At 30.2% G+C, this 16067-nt stretch overlaps 1 protein-coding gene across 4 annotated transcripts in view; it reads right to left on the bottom strand.

Annotated features, from left to right (window-relative positions):
* Positions 1–1718: 1718 nt before the first annotated feature.
* Positions 1719–16067, bottom strand: part of LOC145276921 (nuclear receptor subfamily 2 group F member 1-A-like) — a 43435-nt gene continuing 29086 nt past the window's right edge. For 2 of the 4 annotated variants that reach the window (XM_080128392.1, XM_080128393.1), the window contains exons 3-4: positions 6175–6228; positions 1719–3321 (exon numbers count right to left, since the gene is read on the bottom strand). In XM_080128392.1, the coding sequence (XP_079984518.1) occupies positions 3047–3321; positions 6175–6228 (329 nt within the window). In that variant the 3' untranslated portion in view covers positions 1719–3046. The remainder of the gene's footprint in view (positions 3322–6174; positions 6229–16067) is intronic. The other 2 variants (XM_080128394.1, XM_080128395.1) reach the window with 1 other exon arrangement.

The following is a 16067-nucleotide window of genomic DNA, read 5'->3' as shown; positions in this document are numbered from 1 at the left end:
ATAGAGTCTTAAAAGATTTACACAAAAAAATTTTTCTATAAAATAAGAAAAGTCGGAAAAATTATTTGAATGAATCATTTGTTATTGACCGTCCCAAAAGTATTCAAACCCAGTTAATACAATTTATCAATATTAATACTTTGATAGCGTCTCTTAATAATTCTTGGCCTTGATACGTGTTTACTCCAATACTAAAGAATGCATGGATAGTAAAATGCTACAAAACCGAACAAAATACTACTACAAAAAAGGTTGACGTTTAATGAAATTCTGATAAATTTTAATTTTAGCAGAATAAAAACAAAATCTTATTTACACAGAAATCACATACATTCATACGGATAGAGCAACACTGATGAATGTCACTTCATAAATGTACAAAGAAAAAAAAAAGAAAAAATGCAAAATAGTAATGATTTATTCTCCTAGATATTTTCTCATATTTATATAGAATTTCCAGATTTTCATACAAATTTTTTTTTTATAAAATATTGCATAAATAAATACATGTATATTACAAATTAAATGTTTTTAATTGTGTATATTGACTTTAATTTATATGGTATATGAAATAAAAAAAATATCACCACAATGACAAGTACACTAGAGATCTTAAAAGAATGTGTATATATATATATATATATATATATATATATATTAGTGATAAAAATAAACAAACTGGTTTCAAGGTTAACCGAATAGATGGGATCTTATTGCCATTATCTGAGTACTTCAATTAATACACAACGGATTAAATTTACACAAAGATTACAATACTAATACAGCATTCAAAACACTTATATCTGCAATCTTAAAATGTCATCACTGCTTTAATACTAGCAGGTAGAGTAATTCTCAATAGTTGGTTTCATGTAATATTTAGAACTTTGAAAAAGTGATGTGCCTGAACTGATTCTCTTGGAGAATTAACCTGCCACAATTGATAAATAAGATTATGATAACACACACACGCACACATCCTTATTGATATAAATGTCTATATATCGTAATGATATAAGCACTTATGGAATATCACATGAAATTATTGCAAGTGCTCGACTCAGTTGATATATTCATGTAGAGATCAATGATGGCATTAAATTATGCTAAAAATTAAACATTAAAAAATAAAATCAGTTTATGATTAAAAAGGAACATTTTGCTTAATATTCATTATTAGCAATGATTGTTAAATTGACTTTCGAAATAATTTAGAAAAGGATTGAGAAAACTATATTTTCTAAATAGTTATTTTCATATATTTTTAGAATAAAAGATTAAATTTGATGATTTAGAAAATTTAAGTTTTCGATGAATGCAATAAGTTTTCTGATAAAAGATTTTATAAACTTTGTTTTGAAGATTTCAAGGGTTCTTTTTATTCCATTTTTTTGTTTATTTAAAAATGAAAGTATGTCATTTGTCTTATAATTTTATTTATTTTTTAATTAGAGTCGCTCTGATTCTGAACGAATCGGATTTCATAATAAATCTTAACGTCACGTCTGTAGTTAAATATCATTACAATATCTTATTGACGTACGAAAATAATGTTAGTAGGAAAAAGTGACATTTCAACATTGGTGAAAACGTCATTAAACAGTGACAACTTGGTGGAATGACATCTTGATAAACTCATCAGTTTCTACAAAGAAAATCATTAATATATATTATATATAGCGTCTCTTTAAATATTTGAAAACAACAAGTTTCAAGAATCAATATTGAATACAGTTTTTATTCTTAATTTTTGATAATGTGTGATTGAGTGTGGCATGCCATCACTTTTTTTATTCCACTTTTCTATGTACAAGAACTCCTTCGATCTCTCTTCATGTTGAAAGACGGAGAGAGAAAAAAAAACTAACACCTTATCCAGTTTTGATATTTTGGAGAAAGGGAAAAATTTAAATAAGATTTGAGGGATGGAGATAAAACTAATTATCATAACCAGGAAACTCCATTTCTGGGAGAAAGAGAGAGTGAGAATGAAATGTTCATAAAAGGCTTGGAGAAAGAGTTTTAAAAAACAATTAGTATTTGCTGATTGATTTATACATTTTTGTACTAAAAATGAATCCCCATTCACTTCTATGCACTTGTAAGCCAACGCTGATATGCACTGGTATAGATCTGTAGTTGTATCGATGAGAGTTATTTCATGTATGTTAAGTCCATGCTGTTTTTTTTTTGTTTCATTCACATAATGAATGTGTGTTATGTAAAGATGAAGTATAATTTGATCACATTTTGGATCTGTTGCAAGATATGAATGGAGATTTGGGCCATCCTTTTTAGACAAAAATCTCTAAACACAAGTTCTCGTTAGCTTTTGCAGTCACATGTTTTTCAGAGAATTTGTTTTCATCTGTTGTCAATCATGATTCTCATTTTATAATAGTCTTTCTCCAGCTGCCTCGTTTTATGTTTTGTTGTATTCGTTATGAGTATCATTCATATACCACCACACTGATGTATTTATATATACACATGTACTTATTCACACACACATGCAGACTCATTCATACTGTCTACCTCACATATGCAGGTCATTTTTATTTGTATGAGCAGTGATCTTTATAGACATGCACATACCATAGATGCAAATACATTTACAGTCCCTTCATTAAAAAAAAAAAAAAATGTCCGTGGTCGGAATTAAAAGAATTCAGCTGTTTCCCATTAAAAAAATCCTTTTATGACCGAGGACAATTGGTTTTCTGTTGATTAACTGTCTCTGCACCTTTACTATAGCCACCACCAGCCATATTTCAGATTTCATTTTTCAAATCCAGTTTCATGAAATTCCACCAGAAACATTGCGTATCCAGAAACTTCCAATTTAACCGTTTTCAGTGTTGGTCTTTTTCCTTCCAGTATGAAAGTAGTTTCTCTGTGGTCGTTTTCTTTGGAGTTGTTCCTGCGTTTTAATATTTTCATTATTATTTGTTTTCGCTTTTTATTCATTTTGAACCAGATTTGCTGGAAAATCGATGAGTGGGTAGTATTAGGGCGATCGACAAAAAAATTAAGTATAATCCAAAATTCATTGTATGGCCATGTAGGGCCAGTTAAACGAGCCCCCACTGAGTAGCATGTCTCTGATTAATGTTTCGATCGGAGTTTTGCCCACCAAACGTACGAAAAACAACTGTTCAATTACTTGAGCACTCACTGTACGCAGAGATGGTAACCGGAGAAGTAATTTTCCGAAACGTGTTGGTTGGTTTGGGTACTGACTTCGGACATATTCCTCAAGAGCACACTGAGATTTTTCTTGTAGTCCTTCAATATGAGCCACATCTGAAAGTCCACAAGCATCTGAAAATGAAAAAAAAAAGTTGGTTAGAAACTTTTCGTTTCGGTCTTAACGACAGTTGATTTTATGTCTACGTTAACAAATGTAAATGTATATGTCAAGTAAAACGATTTTAAAAGCATAATAGAAAAACTCCAGATTTTTTTACTAGAAAATAATTCAAATTTTAAGAGCACAGTGCAATAATTATAATCCAAATTTTATCTACATTAAATAAAATGTTGAACAGTCAAAGAAAACGAATGAATGTTCACATATTTGTGTTGAAGCCAAATAAATGGGATTGTTAATTTATTTATATCGTTCCCATGGTGGGATGGGGTGTCGTAAAGGAAGCGCACTCTGGCTTGCAAAATAATGCCTGGGTTACTCTCCCGGTTCTTCCTCGAGAAAAGCGACTAGGGCGATTAGCAATAAACTAATCTCTTCTCAAAGGTAGAAGACAAAACCTGTAAGTCTGAACCCCCTAGAATTGCACAAGACCAGAAACATACTGCAGTCAACAAATAAAAAGTAATTTCATTAATGGCCTAAATTCTCTTGTCTTTAATGCCAAGGGAAATCGTTTTACTAGTGTAGTAAGAGTTTCAGAACACTTAAAGAGTTATTATTCCTCCCCTCAATATACGATTGTAATTAATGTGTGTGTGTGTGCGCCCGCACACACACACACACACACACATACTTCAGAAAATTTACAGTTATTATGAATTCTAGAAATCTATACACTATTTAACCGAACTTGTGTGTGGACGCAAACCCTAAAAGCACTAATTAAATTTTAAAACGTCTTCATATATTCCAAGATGTGAAAGTTAAAGTTGGAATGTTACATAGTTGTTTAAAAATGCAAATATTTTTTTTAATTTTTCTTAAGCTGTAATAAAATAAAAATACAATCTTCCACTCCATAATAAAAACCATAGTGTATTTGTATATGAATAAATATATGTCCTGTCACAAAAAAGTTAGTAAAACATGAGTGTTTGTCCTGCATTTCGACAAAATCATTTCAAGTCGTGAGACGAAACAACAAATAAAATGCAAAGTCAAATACCTTTCCACTTGCAGAAATGAATTAAGAAATCCTCCATTCTAAATAAAAAGTCAACGATTGGTATTTTTTTTTTAATTAATTTTTAGATTATCAGAATTATCATTTCTGATATGAAATTTTAAATTAATGGCGTACTTATTTGCTTCTATATGGATAAAAGTGAGAACATTGGCAAAGCATAACTTTTTCCCGCCATTTTTGACGGAGGGTGTGCACTAGTTATAGCATAGTGAGCAATCAATTATATAAAAATCAGCACAAAAATGTGGTTGCAACAATGACTACATTTGTTAACCTTCTCAAATTATTAATCATAAAACACTTTTCCCAGACAAAATAAGTTTAATTAAAGACAAAAGAGAAATGGCTCTCTTTTTTTTACAAGTAAAAACAAAAATACTAAGTAAAAACATTGAAGCATTGATGAAATATTAAATTTGTTGATCATATGTATAAGTTTGATCTTTCTAACAATGTTGTATATGTTGTATTGTCATGAATGATAAGTGGTCCGATTGAACAAGTTCAAATGTCAAAACGCTGAGAATTGTTTATCCACAAGAAAATACATTAACACAAAACGTTCATATTGTGATTGAATGAGAAACTTTATATCGACTAGGTTCAATGAAAGAAAAACCCCACAATGGCTTATGTCATTTGCTTGCTACGTAGTTTCAAAATAAAACGCGTTTATATTTGCAAGTGTGACAAACATCTTTTTTTGAAAAAACATGTCAAAGTAAAAACATGGATATACAATGTGAATGTCTAAACATAGGGAAGCATTTCAAGTATCAACTATTGCAGTTACCATTATTTAGAATTCTATCATCTATTATGTTAACTAATAGAGCCAGAAGATTAAAATTATAAACGCTAAAATTTAGAACTGTTTTAATTTAACAATGAAGTGATAAGACTATTTTTAAATACAATAAATCGCATGCATGTATCACTCATGTAGTCAATAAACGTTTAATTCTTTTATACATCGATATACTCTGAGATTTAATTATCAACAAATGACAAAAGTAATCGAATTATATATCATCATATTTGCATTGCATTTTCTTACGAAGAGAACAAAAACTGCTTCTGCAGAAATGCATTCAAAATCCAGTATTGTTACAATTCTTCATTCCAACCTAACTTTTTTTTTATTTCTGTATTAATTAACTTATTTGGAAAGCATAAAATAAAGCAAATCAAAGATGGAAAACAGAAACCATTGCAAACTTGCCGAAGAAGGATTATCAAAAGTTAACCCCTACTGATCCGAGGAAATACATAGACAGAAACACATCACAAAACAGGACAACATTTTACAACATTTCTCACAACAAAAACAAGAACAGAGGAAGTATTTTATAGATGTGGTAAAGAAATCGTAATGAATTTAACTTTCTCTAAAATTTTATTGAAAAATGTTTCATTTTAGTGCTAATATAGCGTGGCAATGTACTAACGTCAGTTTCGTATCAAAAAACGCTCACATTGAAGTATTATTTCCCATTACAACAATTAAGATTTTACAAATATTGTATTCAAACTTTTGGAATAAAGCCAATTGATAAAACATTTATCAAAAGCAAGCTAATATGAACACGAAAAGATATTTAAAAGACGAACACAATGAAATAATGGAGTGAGCTAAGTTAAAGATTTGAAAGTAAAGGAGAGAGACATGAAATATGCATTCGTTTTTAGAGGAGATGGCTTAGAATAAGAGTCTGGGGCTATAGAAAGAAAAAGGGTCCAGAACAATAAAATTGATACTTGAAATGATCTAACATACCTTTCCAAAAGGTTGACTGTCTGTCTGATTGTCTGTCTGACGGTGTCCTCAGATCTAGATAGATAGAAATATTGCAATATACATACTAGCGATCAAAATTAGATCATGGGTTTTAAAGAATATACGCGGAAACAAACAGCATATTAAACCAATATTTAGATAAAAATCAATCGATCAGTTACTATAGAACATATACGTCTGATATATTAAGACTAAACAATTATTTGATTGGGATTCATATGACTAAGAAATGTAAGCTTATGAAATTATGCAAAAGTTAGTGTATATTTGAAACTGTATACCGATCACATTAATATCTACGTGGTAACAGTTTGTATGTGCAGAGTCGTCTTTGAATACACTCATTAAAATACAAACCAGTGGACAGGGTGATAAGGTGCACATCAAATACTAAACTGGCAGTTAGCGTGCGAAATAAAAGACGCTTGACCAATTATTAGTTATGAGGAAATGATTTATAGGAAAATCAAAGAATGCGCCACAAAATGTCCAAACCAATGTAATATTGAATTGTATTAATCTAATATATAACAAAATGCTGCAATTTTCAATTATATATTTTATTAAGTCCTCAACGGGGCATTATAAACAAATATGACAAGCATATATATATTGGAAAGAAAAATAAGGTTATATTACAGTAGTATCATGTCGCTACTCAATTCGGAATTTGTATACGCCCCATACAAGTATGATATAGCACAACACCCCGAAGTGGGGAGAGTAAGTCAGTGCACCTATGGAAGGGGCACTTTGGCCCATTAAAAATTGTCTGGGCACCTTCTCCAGATGTATCTTGTCGAACTCGGGAATTTGGACGATATTTCAAAAGGAACCCTTTACTTCACAGGGGTCGCATGCTTTTAGTTTGACAGAAAAAATCCTGAGTTCGATAAGATATACCCGAAGGTTACATCGACTGAAATGTTGTGAAAATAACACTCAAGATGAGAGCAGTAGTCCGATGAATCCAAATACGAATAACCAATCCTCATCTCAAAAATTAAGAAATGTAAATTATTTGATATATTCAACATTCATCGGTTTTCAATCTTTAACATATTAAAATATTTGTGATATTTCTACGTCCAAATATGATAATAGCATAATAGATGCCAGAAAATTTAAAATAAAAAAACGAATACTATTATAAATTAATTCATACCTGGGTAAAGTTTTTCTTGCTAATATAATTACTTATCAAGAAAAAAAAACCTGCTTTTAAAGGATTCGTGATGTTTTGTGCCATAAAATGGTTAATTTGATGGTTATTTCATAAAACCATGCCACAAGTATTACTTAGAAATGGTTCAGCTCAAAATGAATGCGGTCTGAACACAAACTGAAAATCTAATCTCAATACCTCAATTAAATCTGTGAAAAAAAAAAAAAAAAAAACTTGATTTGCTGACATCATTTTCGTCTTTCTAAGAAAATATCAAGTATGGGTCGACATCCACGTTTTCATGTCTAGTTATATTCTGTTCTTGCCACTAGAAATTAACTATGAACGCAATCACATGTAATCTCATTTTAATATAAAACTAACACAAAAAAAATAAAGGACATGTTTATGTAACAACCTTATATTAAATTGAAATTCTTGTATACCCTGTCAAATCCAAGCAAAATAAAATAGGTTTAACAGTTAATAGTTTCTATTTAATAAGTTTAACTACTAACTCTGTTTTGTCTCAAAAAGTGTGCTCTTTGAATTGATAACCTGATCAATTATTGTCATTTATGAATTTTAAAAAAGTGCGTGGGGTATGAAACGAACATACATAATAAAGGGCGAATAAACACTCAAGCAGTTCATATATACACGAATGGTATGCAAAGTAACCCTTAACGTAGTAAAAAGAAAATGAAATACTTTCTATAGAGAATTATTCCGTTCTTAATATTTTCTGGAAATGTATTTATTGGTATGACATTTATAACTAAAGTTTACGAAAGCCGCAAAGCATTTTCAAGAGATTCATTAGAAAAATCCAGAACTAAATAAGTACATCGCCAATAATATCTGCTACAATCTGTCTACACAATCTATATTAAAAAGTTGAGTATCCGATACAACATAAAAACCATTGAAAAAATATATCTTGTGGAAAATATATTTTTATAAAAAAATATCATTTTAATACAGAAAATATAGTTATAGAAATTTTGATATAAAATTTTTAATGTTTTCAAGTATTGCATTTTGCTTTGGTTTATTTTACGACATACCAACACCATTTAGAATGATTTCATGCCAAAACAACTTATTTGGGAATTCTCCAAGCTTGTTGCGTAACGGATAAATGCGTTGATTAATAACCAATTCTAACCAACAGTCTCTTGAAAGTTGAAAATTCAATCCTTACTGCAGGCGATAACTAAGAAATCTAATTACTTAATACGTGGCTGGCGGAACGAGAACAATCTATTTACGTGAGCTAAATAAAGAGTTCAGTTTGAAATTTCTTATAGGTACCAGTTTTAAAAAATGCATCTGAAAGTCGGTGTTTATATCGGTCGAAACGTTATGAAAATAGCAAAGCATTTGTGAGTTAAAATGTTATACATTGAAGAAAACTTTGAAATTTCATTAAAAGTTCATTACTCAGTATTTAAATTATTTACGTATTGTTTTTATTGGTTAAAAACATAAGAAATCGTGTTTTTTAAGCAAAGATACGTAAATTGCCTTGAATTTATGCTGAATACTCTTTATGACACCTTTTTGTTGATAAGAAAACAAGTCACTTTAAAAAAAAATTCAATGTTTTTGTTATGTTAATTTCTTTAAATTTATAAAACACGTATCCAATAACAAAATTCCTTTAGACATACGCGAGATACGAACACCAGTATTCACATGGTAAAACTACTGCCTTAATGTGTACTCTGCCTATTCATGTTTTTGTCAACTAATCACCGGTTTCTATTTACGTACACAGAGAAATTCCCAAATAATAACTTTTTTTCAAATAATCAGTAATTATGTAGATTATTTGAAAATTCATTCTTGTAAACGCTGTTAAGTAACCTTACCGAGCGATATTTATTCTGCTACAATTTCTCATATTTTGAGTTAACCAGGTTGAGCTGCTAACAAGACAACTTAACTATTGTATTAGGCAGACAATGTCTTGATTATGAGCGTTTAATCACCAGGCAAGCATTTTAACAAAGTGATTAAAAACGTAATATATTTTTTAATATAATAATGATTCAACGACATCTGTAACTTCTTTCTCAGCCGGTCAGATATAATTAGATTGATAAATCATAATTACGTTGTTTGATTAAACGATATATCAACTCTTGTAAGGTAATTTTCTGACAAAGATTTGAATGCTGCATAATCACGTAGACACACCGATTCCCGTCAAATCACCGAAATTAAGCAACGTTGAGCCTGGTCATTACTAAAATGGGTGACCAATTTGTGAATTTCAGGCGCTGTATGTAGGAGGACGTCGATACCTCCCTGCAAGAGTTGTAAAGACCTAACGGGGATATACACGCGACTGAGAACCGCTTGTGAACTTTATACTCCCATGAAACTTCCTCCTTCGGAAGAAGTCGATTAAACTCAAACAAGGTTAGTGCCGTTCCACACACATTTGAACGGACATTATGGTTTTTGCGTAAACTTGAGTTGAAGCTATATTATTTTTATTACAGAAATTTATTACAAAATTTAGAATATATCTTAGATTCCTTAAGAAATTTTATTTGGATAAATCCTATTAAGCAATCGATCCATGTTGTCTACATTTTACGGAGGAGATTTTAATGTATATATTTTATAAGTATATTATTTATTACATGTATAACATCTAGGTAGATTTTCACTTTGAAGTATGTACATGTAAGTAATATTTGTATGGCCACGTGAGAGATGGGCTAATACTGATACTTATTCCTCTACATCTATTTTACCATTCTTTGATTGGACACTATGGGATTTATTGTTTATGTTTCTTCCATTCCTTTGCCATTTGTCTATGATTAACTACGTGATAGTTGTCTTAAGATCGGTGCGCGGCATCTTTATATTTGATAGGTTCATGTTTTCTGCAGGGTTATTTCTTTGTCGGTGTTTTCCTTAGCATGGATGTCATCATGGCAAGGTATTCAACCTTAAGAACTACATACAATTTTTTGACAAAAAAAAAAAAAAAATGACACCTGGGCAATATTCAGTCGTTGGCGATCTGAATGAATTTGAAATAGCAATTACTGGTCATGGGTGAATCCTTCGTTTCATCTATGATTAATCTACGAGAAAGGATAGTTTGTTTTTTTTTCTTAGATAACAATAAACTGAAATTGTCGCGTACATGAATAAAAGAGCAGAAGAAGAAAGCGATTGTAAAGAGGTGAGCAGTTAGAGTGAACAGCGTTTGACATATGTAACACAAACGAATGGAATGCGTACATACGTGCAAAAAGGGGCGATCGGGAGGGGGGTACACATGCGAGAGTGCGCACTGATAAGCCAGATACAGTATGTTTATAAATAATATAGTTGCAATCGCGTCGTTCTTAACAGAGACGGCGAGAAGATGTTGTAACATGACCTACAACTGCCGTCTGGCGTCTTTATTAAGAGACATGTTTATCAATAAAAAGAAACATTTTATAATCGTATTTAACTCGGGTGTTTTATTTTTTTTTTTAGCAGTCATGTGGATGTGACTAGGCAAAAGAATACACAAAAATTAAAATACCCGTCCCAGAACGGGTAAAATTAATTCCACGAACAGAAATGTTTTAGACTATTTTTTGTACCATTATGTATCTTAAATTATATGCATCTTTGGTATAGAATCATTATTCCAATTTTGATCAAACTCCATTATATTTTTTCTTATTCTAGAAAATGTATAAAAATCTTCTAAATTCAGGGAATCTTGTTTAATTGGTGCCTAATCATTACGATCCAAATTCAATGCAAATCTTATTTTCAAAAATAGAAGATTGTTATTATGTCTCCCTAAAAATCTAACACACTCCAAAGATGAAATTCGGTGAATAATTTTAAATTGATCTCTAATAACTATTGTTAAAATTTTACAAAAATCGAAAGTGAATTTTTGACGAAGGGACTCCATCCTCTTTATTTTTGGCTTTGTATAAAATTAAATGTAACCCATATTAACTACCCTTACGCATAGCTTCCGGGTTCTAAAATTAATAATGATCGTTTAATTAGTTAAGAGGCAACGTCTATCACATTTGCACAGAGAAGATTTTCTTACCCTGTTGACTGTAGCACAAATCTGCAGGAATAACGTTAATAATTTTTTAAGTCTACTATAATTCGCTTTTTATGATATTTATTCAACAAGTAGTTTTACTTTAATGCTGATTATTTTTGTATATCGCATAAATATTTTGAATCTGTGATCTTCATAACTACATCGACGGAATTATTGACTATATGAGACAAAAATCATAGGATGCCGACTTTCAGTTAAGTTCAATTTTTTCTTACTGAGCTATTAAGTGTGAACAGAAAATAAAAATACGATTAATAAAATAGTTTCGACAGTGTTCGACATTAAAACTAAATAATAAACTATAGTTTTCATGGTAAGCAAATCAACCGCAATTAAAAAATAAATGATCCATTTTCATGTATGATAAAGATCCGAGTGTTTTTATCATTCTGCTAAAGGATGTACAATATTGAATATATGACTAATGTTTTGTGGGCATAAAAACGTGTGAATCGGTGACCAATTTTGTTCCTCTTTTATAGGATTCATCATTTACTCGCTCAAAAATCTATTGAATGAAAGAAATATGTCCAGTTGATTTATACTGACGTCATTTTCTTGAAACATGGTAGGATCGAATTGTTTATAACTAAGAACTATTTTGAAAACTTGTTTAATAAAACATTTAATTTGGACTGTGAGTTGCTTTAAAATGAAACACGAAGTATTTAAGATATGCATATTTATATTGTGCCTCTGTCTCTTCAAATACGATTGCATTTTAGAATAATTACAAGAATATAATCCGGTTGTAAGCATAAAATGTCATTGAATTAAATAATTCACCTAATCTGCTTACACAATTCCATTTCGAAAAGAAAAAAATGTATTCCTCATAGAAATTAAAAATCAGACTCCGGTATTTAAAGAAATTAAAAAAGAAATTTTAAAAACACATTCCGGTATTTAATTTATTTTAAATTCTTAGATATCGCTTTGGGAGAATTAGTAATAGCCAATTCAGGGAAAGATGTTTCGATTTGCATTGATGCAAGAATAAGTTTTAACGATTAAAAAATAAATATTACAAGAAGTTTTAATGAGAAAATTAAAATTCCTTTGAGATTTATATGACAACATACGAATAATACAATTCGGATTACATAAATGAGGTGATCCGGTATGACTGATTTGACACTCCTCGTATATAATTGGGAAGAGATAAAATGAATTAGTTGAAAAAAAGAAAAGAAAGCGAACCGTATTGCTTGCCAAATTAATAAGGCGATAAATCTGTCATTAATGGATATTTGATATCTGATGTCGAAACTATACTTTTACTTCTGTTAATACTTTTACTACTCTTTAATGCTCGATTCGGGGACAGGGTAGTGTAATATATATCTTGAGACTATCCTAGCCATTACCTCCTCCTTTCAGAGGCAGCGTATAATCCGTTTGTTGTCATGGGATCATTCATCCAGGCATTATCTTTTAACGGGAGAAGGCAGAGCAGTAAGTGTTCGTTTGTCATTATGCTATCCTCCAATATTAACAAAAATATACTACGAGAGGTAATGTTTGCTAGTATAAATAAAACGAGAATAGTTTTAAAAAATGTTTTAGAAATAATGAAATGACATTTTTAGCTTTATGATGGTGTTAGTGGACACACACACACCTATTTACTAAAACTTTACAGAATATATTTTCAGTGTGTTAACGATTTATATTTTTTGGTTAAGTTTTAATAGCGTCTTTTGATGCGTTGATTTTTTTTTTTTTTTATATTTTTCGTAATAATTTCCTACAAAGTAATTTTTATCATATTCTGTTGAGTGATCGCCCTTAAAACTTCAAGACTATAATAAACAGAAGTGAGAAAATAGATTGTTTGTTCTTGTTTCGTAGACAGAAACGATAAAACAAAAACCATAATAGCTGAAAAGGAACATCTAATGGAAATATAGAAAACTTTAGGTTTTTAATAAAAAAAAGTTTTAAAAATGGAAAAAATCATCCGGATATTTCGATCATTGCAAAATTTACGGAATTCAAAAATATTATCTAATAAACCAAACAGAATTATAAAATTAACATGGTTCAAAGTTTCTGCGATTATATTATTTTCAATCGGGTGGCATGACATTTTTATATATGAATATAAATAAAAGAATATAAATAAATTAGCAAGAACAATGCTGAAGTCTGTTTGGTTTTTGTTAGAAAAATCGAAATCTTAATCAAAATAAAAAAAAAAAGAAATAAATGAATAAATAATCGTATTACATGGACTTTATATTTCTAGTGCTAATCGTGTCATAGTGTTGCCCGGGAAAATGAGGTATGGAAATAGATTAAAAAATACAAAAAAAAAATACTCATTTAACTTGGAATGCTATTTTTCTAGCCACAATATAAAAACATGTGTAAATAAAACTAAAAAAATATAAAGCAATCATTGAATTATAAAATAGTGAATAATGCGTCCTTTTGTAAAGCAATATGCAAATTTATCTTATGACGTCGATCTTATAGAAAAGATCAATATATTAGAAATCCGTTCTTATTTGAATATGAATTTGGCGTTTTAATCTCAATATCAGTGATAAATGACAATTATTTTCCAGAAGATTTTTTTCTTTAAATTTTTAAATACAAAAATTTATTTTTCCATCATAGTATTTTTTTAAATTTTGTAAAGGGAGGTAAACCAAAATCCCTCCCAAATTAGCAATGCAACTCAAAATGTAAGTTTATCATAAAATAAAACGTTCACTTGTTTATTAAAAGCAATGAACAACTCTATTGAATTAGACCATTTTTAGACACGCGTTGAAAGAGTGGTTGTGTTTAGAACATTTTGGGGGGAATCACCCCAGACAAAGCATGGAACCACTTGATGTAAGGAACTAAAAATGCTACTTTAAAATCAAAACTAGTCGATGATAATTGTTAGATGGATAGAGTGTTACAGAGAAAAAAAATCCCCCCCCCATTTGTCAGAAACATCGCTCATGGGATGCGAGAGGTAAAGGAGACTAAGGGAAGTTGGAGTTACGAAGCTGGCAAAAGTAGATCCACTTTCTACTTTTTTAATATACTTTTGTTGAACGAAATAAAATCGAACAAGAAATAAAACTCATAAAAAGTCCTAGATAACCCTCGCGTTAGAGACAAAAAATATTGGAACTCAATTTTATTTATAAAGAACAATTATATCAATGAATCTTATCCCTACAAGATTTTAAAGTCATGTGTTTGTGCTTTTCAAGCTCGTTGGTGACACTTGATACGTTGCGTTATTTTGTTAAATAGAAAATGACGAAACTTGGTTGTCTTAAAATCCAATGTAACCAAGTACTTTTATAAGCCTCTCCAGTAAGTAATCAAATGCAAGGATTTCATCCATCCTCAAATATTCTGAAATTAATACAAGTTTGAAAGAATTTAAAAAAGAAAAAACATCTATTTGTTACAATTACTGCGATATCGGGCGTAATACTTAATACAATTTTTCGGTTTTACGGCTGACAGAATATTAAAAAAAAAAAACTTTGCCTAACAACATAAATAGTAAAAAAAGGCAATATTTTATACTTATTTATGATAGTATTTCGTATCTGTTACGTCAGTCAGAATGTCGGTCAACACTTCACGTTTAGTGCAGCAGTCTGTTAACTTTCAAACGGCCATGGCACTTCGCAAACTTTAAAATATGAGAATGCAGAAGAAACAAAGTGTTTACTCTTAGTTTTATAAACTTACGAAATATTCAAACTATGCATGAAATTGAGAGCATGTAAGAAACAAGTTTCATTTCTTATTCATATAAAGTTAAATTTATAAACATAGTAAATTATGTACAAGCTAGTTGGATTTTCATCTCGATTGTCGTATGAATTCGAACATTCTATTGTCGGCATTGGTTTCCCCGACATTTTTCTAGTTCGAATTTTTTTTCTTGAAAGACACCGAGAATTATGGGAGGGACCACAAGAAGGCTCACTTAAAGATAAAGTGATTTTTGTGGAATGAACTAGATTCGAATTTGGGGCACTCAGATCGTCCGTCCATGTCGTTGTGTCGAATATATACTAGAGAGTTCTGACAATGAAAAGAATATTCTGTTGTCATAGCCCTAGTTATGTAATTATATTGTATATTCTGTTCAATAACTTTGCGTGACAGTTTCTTGTCGCGCAAAGTTATTGAACAGAACATGTGCCTTTTTTCTAGTCCTCTTTCCCGAGCAAAACCATTTCACGTGATTTGAGGCAATAAGCAATTCAAACCACCACTTCAGGCTTAACACACGACCCGAAATGAATTCCGAAAGAAATCGTCTCGATAGTAAAAGTCAACAGCAGGTGTCATCAGAAATGATAATGTTTATGAAAAGTTAAATTACTGATTTAGTTCTATGATTGTATATATTTGATATACCTAAAGAAAATAACAAGTGCGAATAATGGTGAAGCATATTTTGTCCATAATTTTTTTGGTGGATGTACAATAGTATGTACTCCAAAAGTGCTTGATACTAAATCGTAATGTTTATATTGTAGTTCCTCTGATGAGACGGCATAGTAACTTTAATTTCTCAACTTTCTTTACAAATTATTTAATAATTATATAGGAGACGAAACCGAACTT

This window comes from Euprymna scolopes, chromosome 5, assembly GCF_053919585.1.
Source record: "Euprymna scolopes isolate OS-2025 chromosome 5, ASM5391958v1, whole genome shotgun sequence".
Taxonomy (NCBI): domain Eukaryota; kingdom Metazoa; phylum Mollusca; class Cephalopoda; order Sepiida; family Sepiolidae; genus Euprymna; species Euprymna scolopes.
The sequence above is the reverse complement of the archived record's forward strand: the minus strand, read 5'-3'. Positions and strand labels throughout refer to the sequence as shown.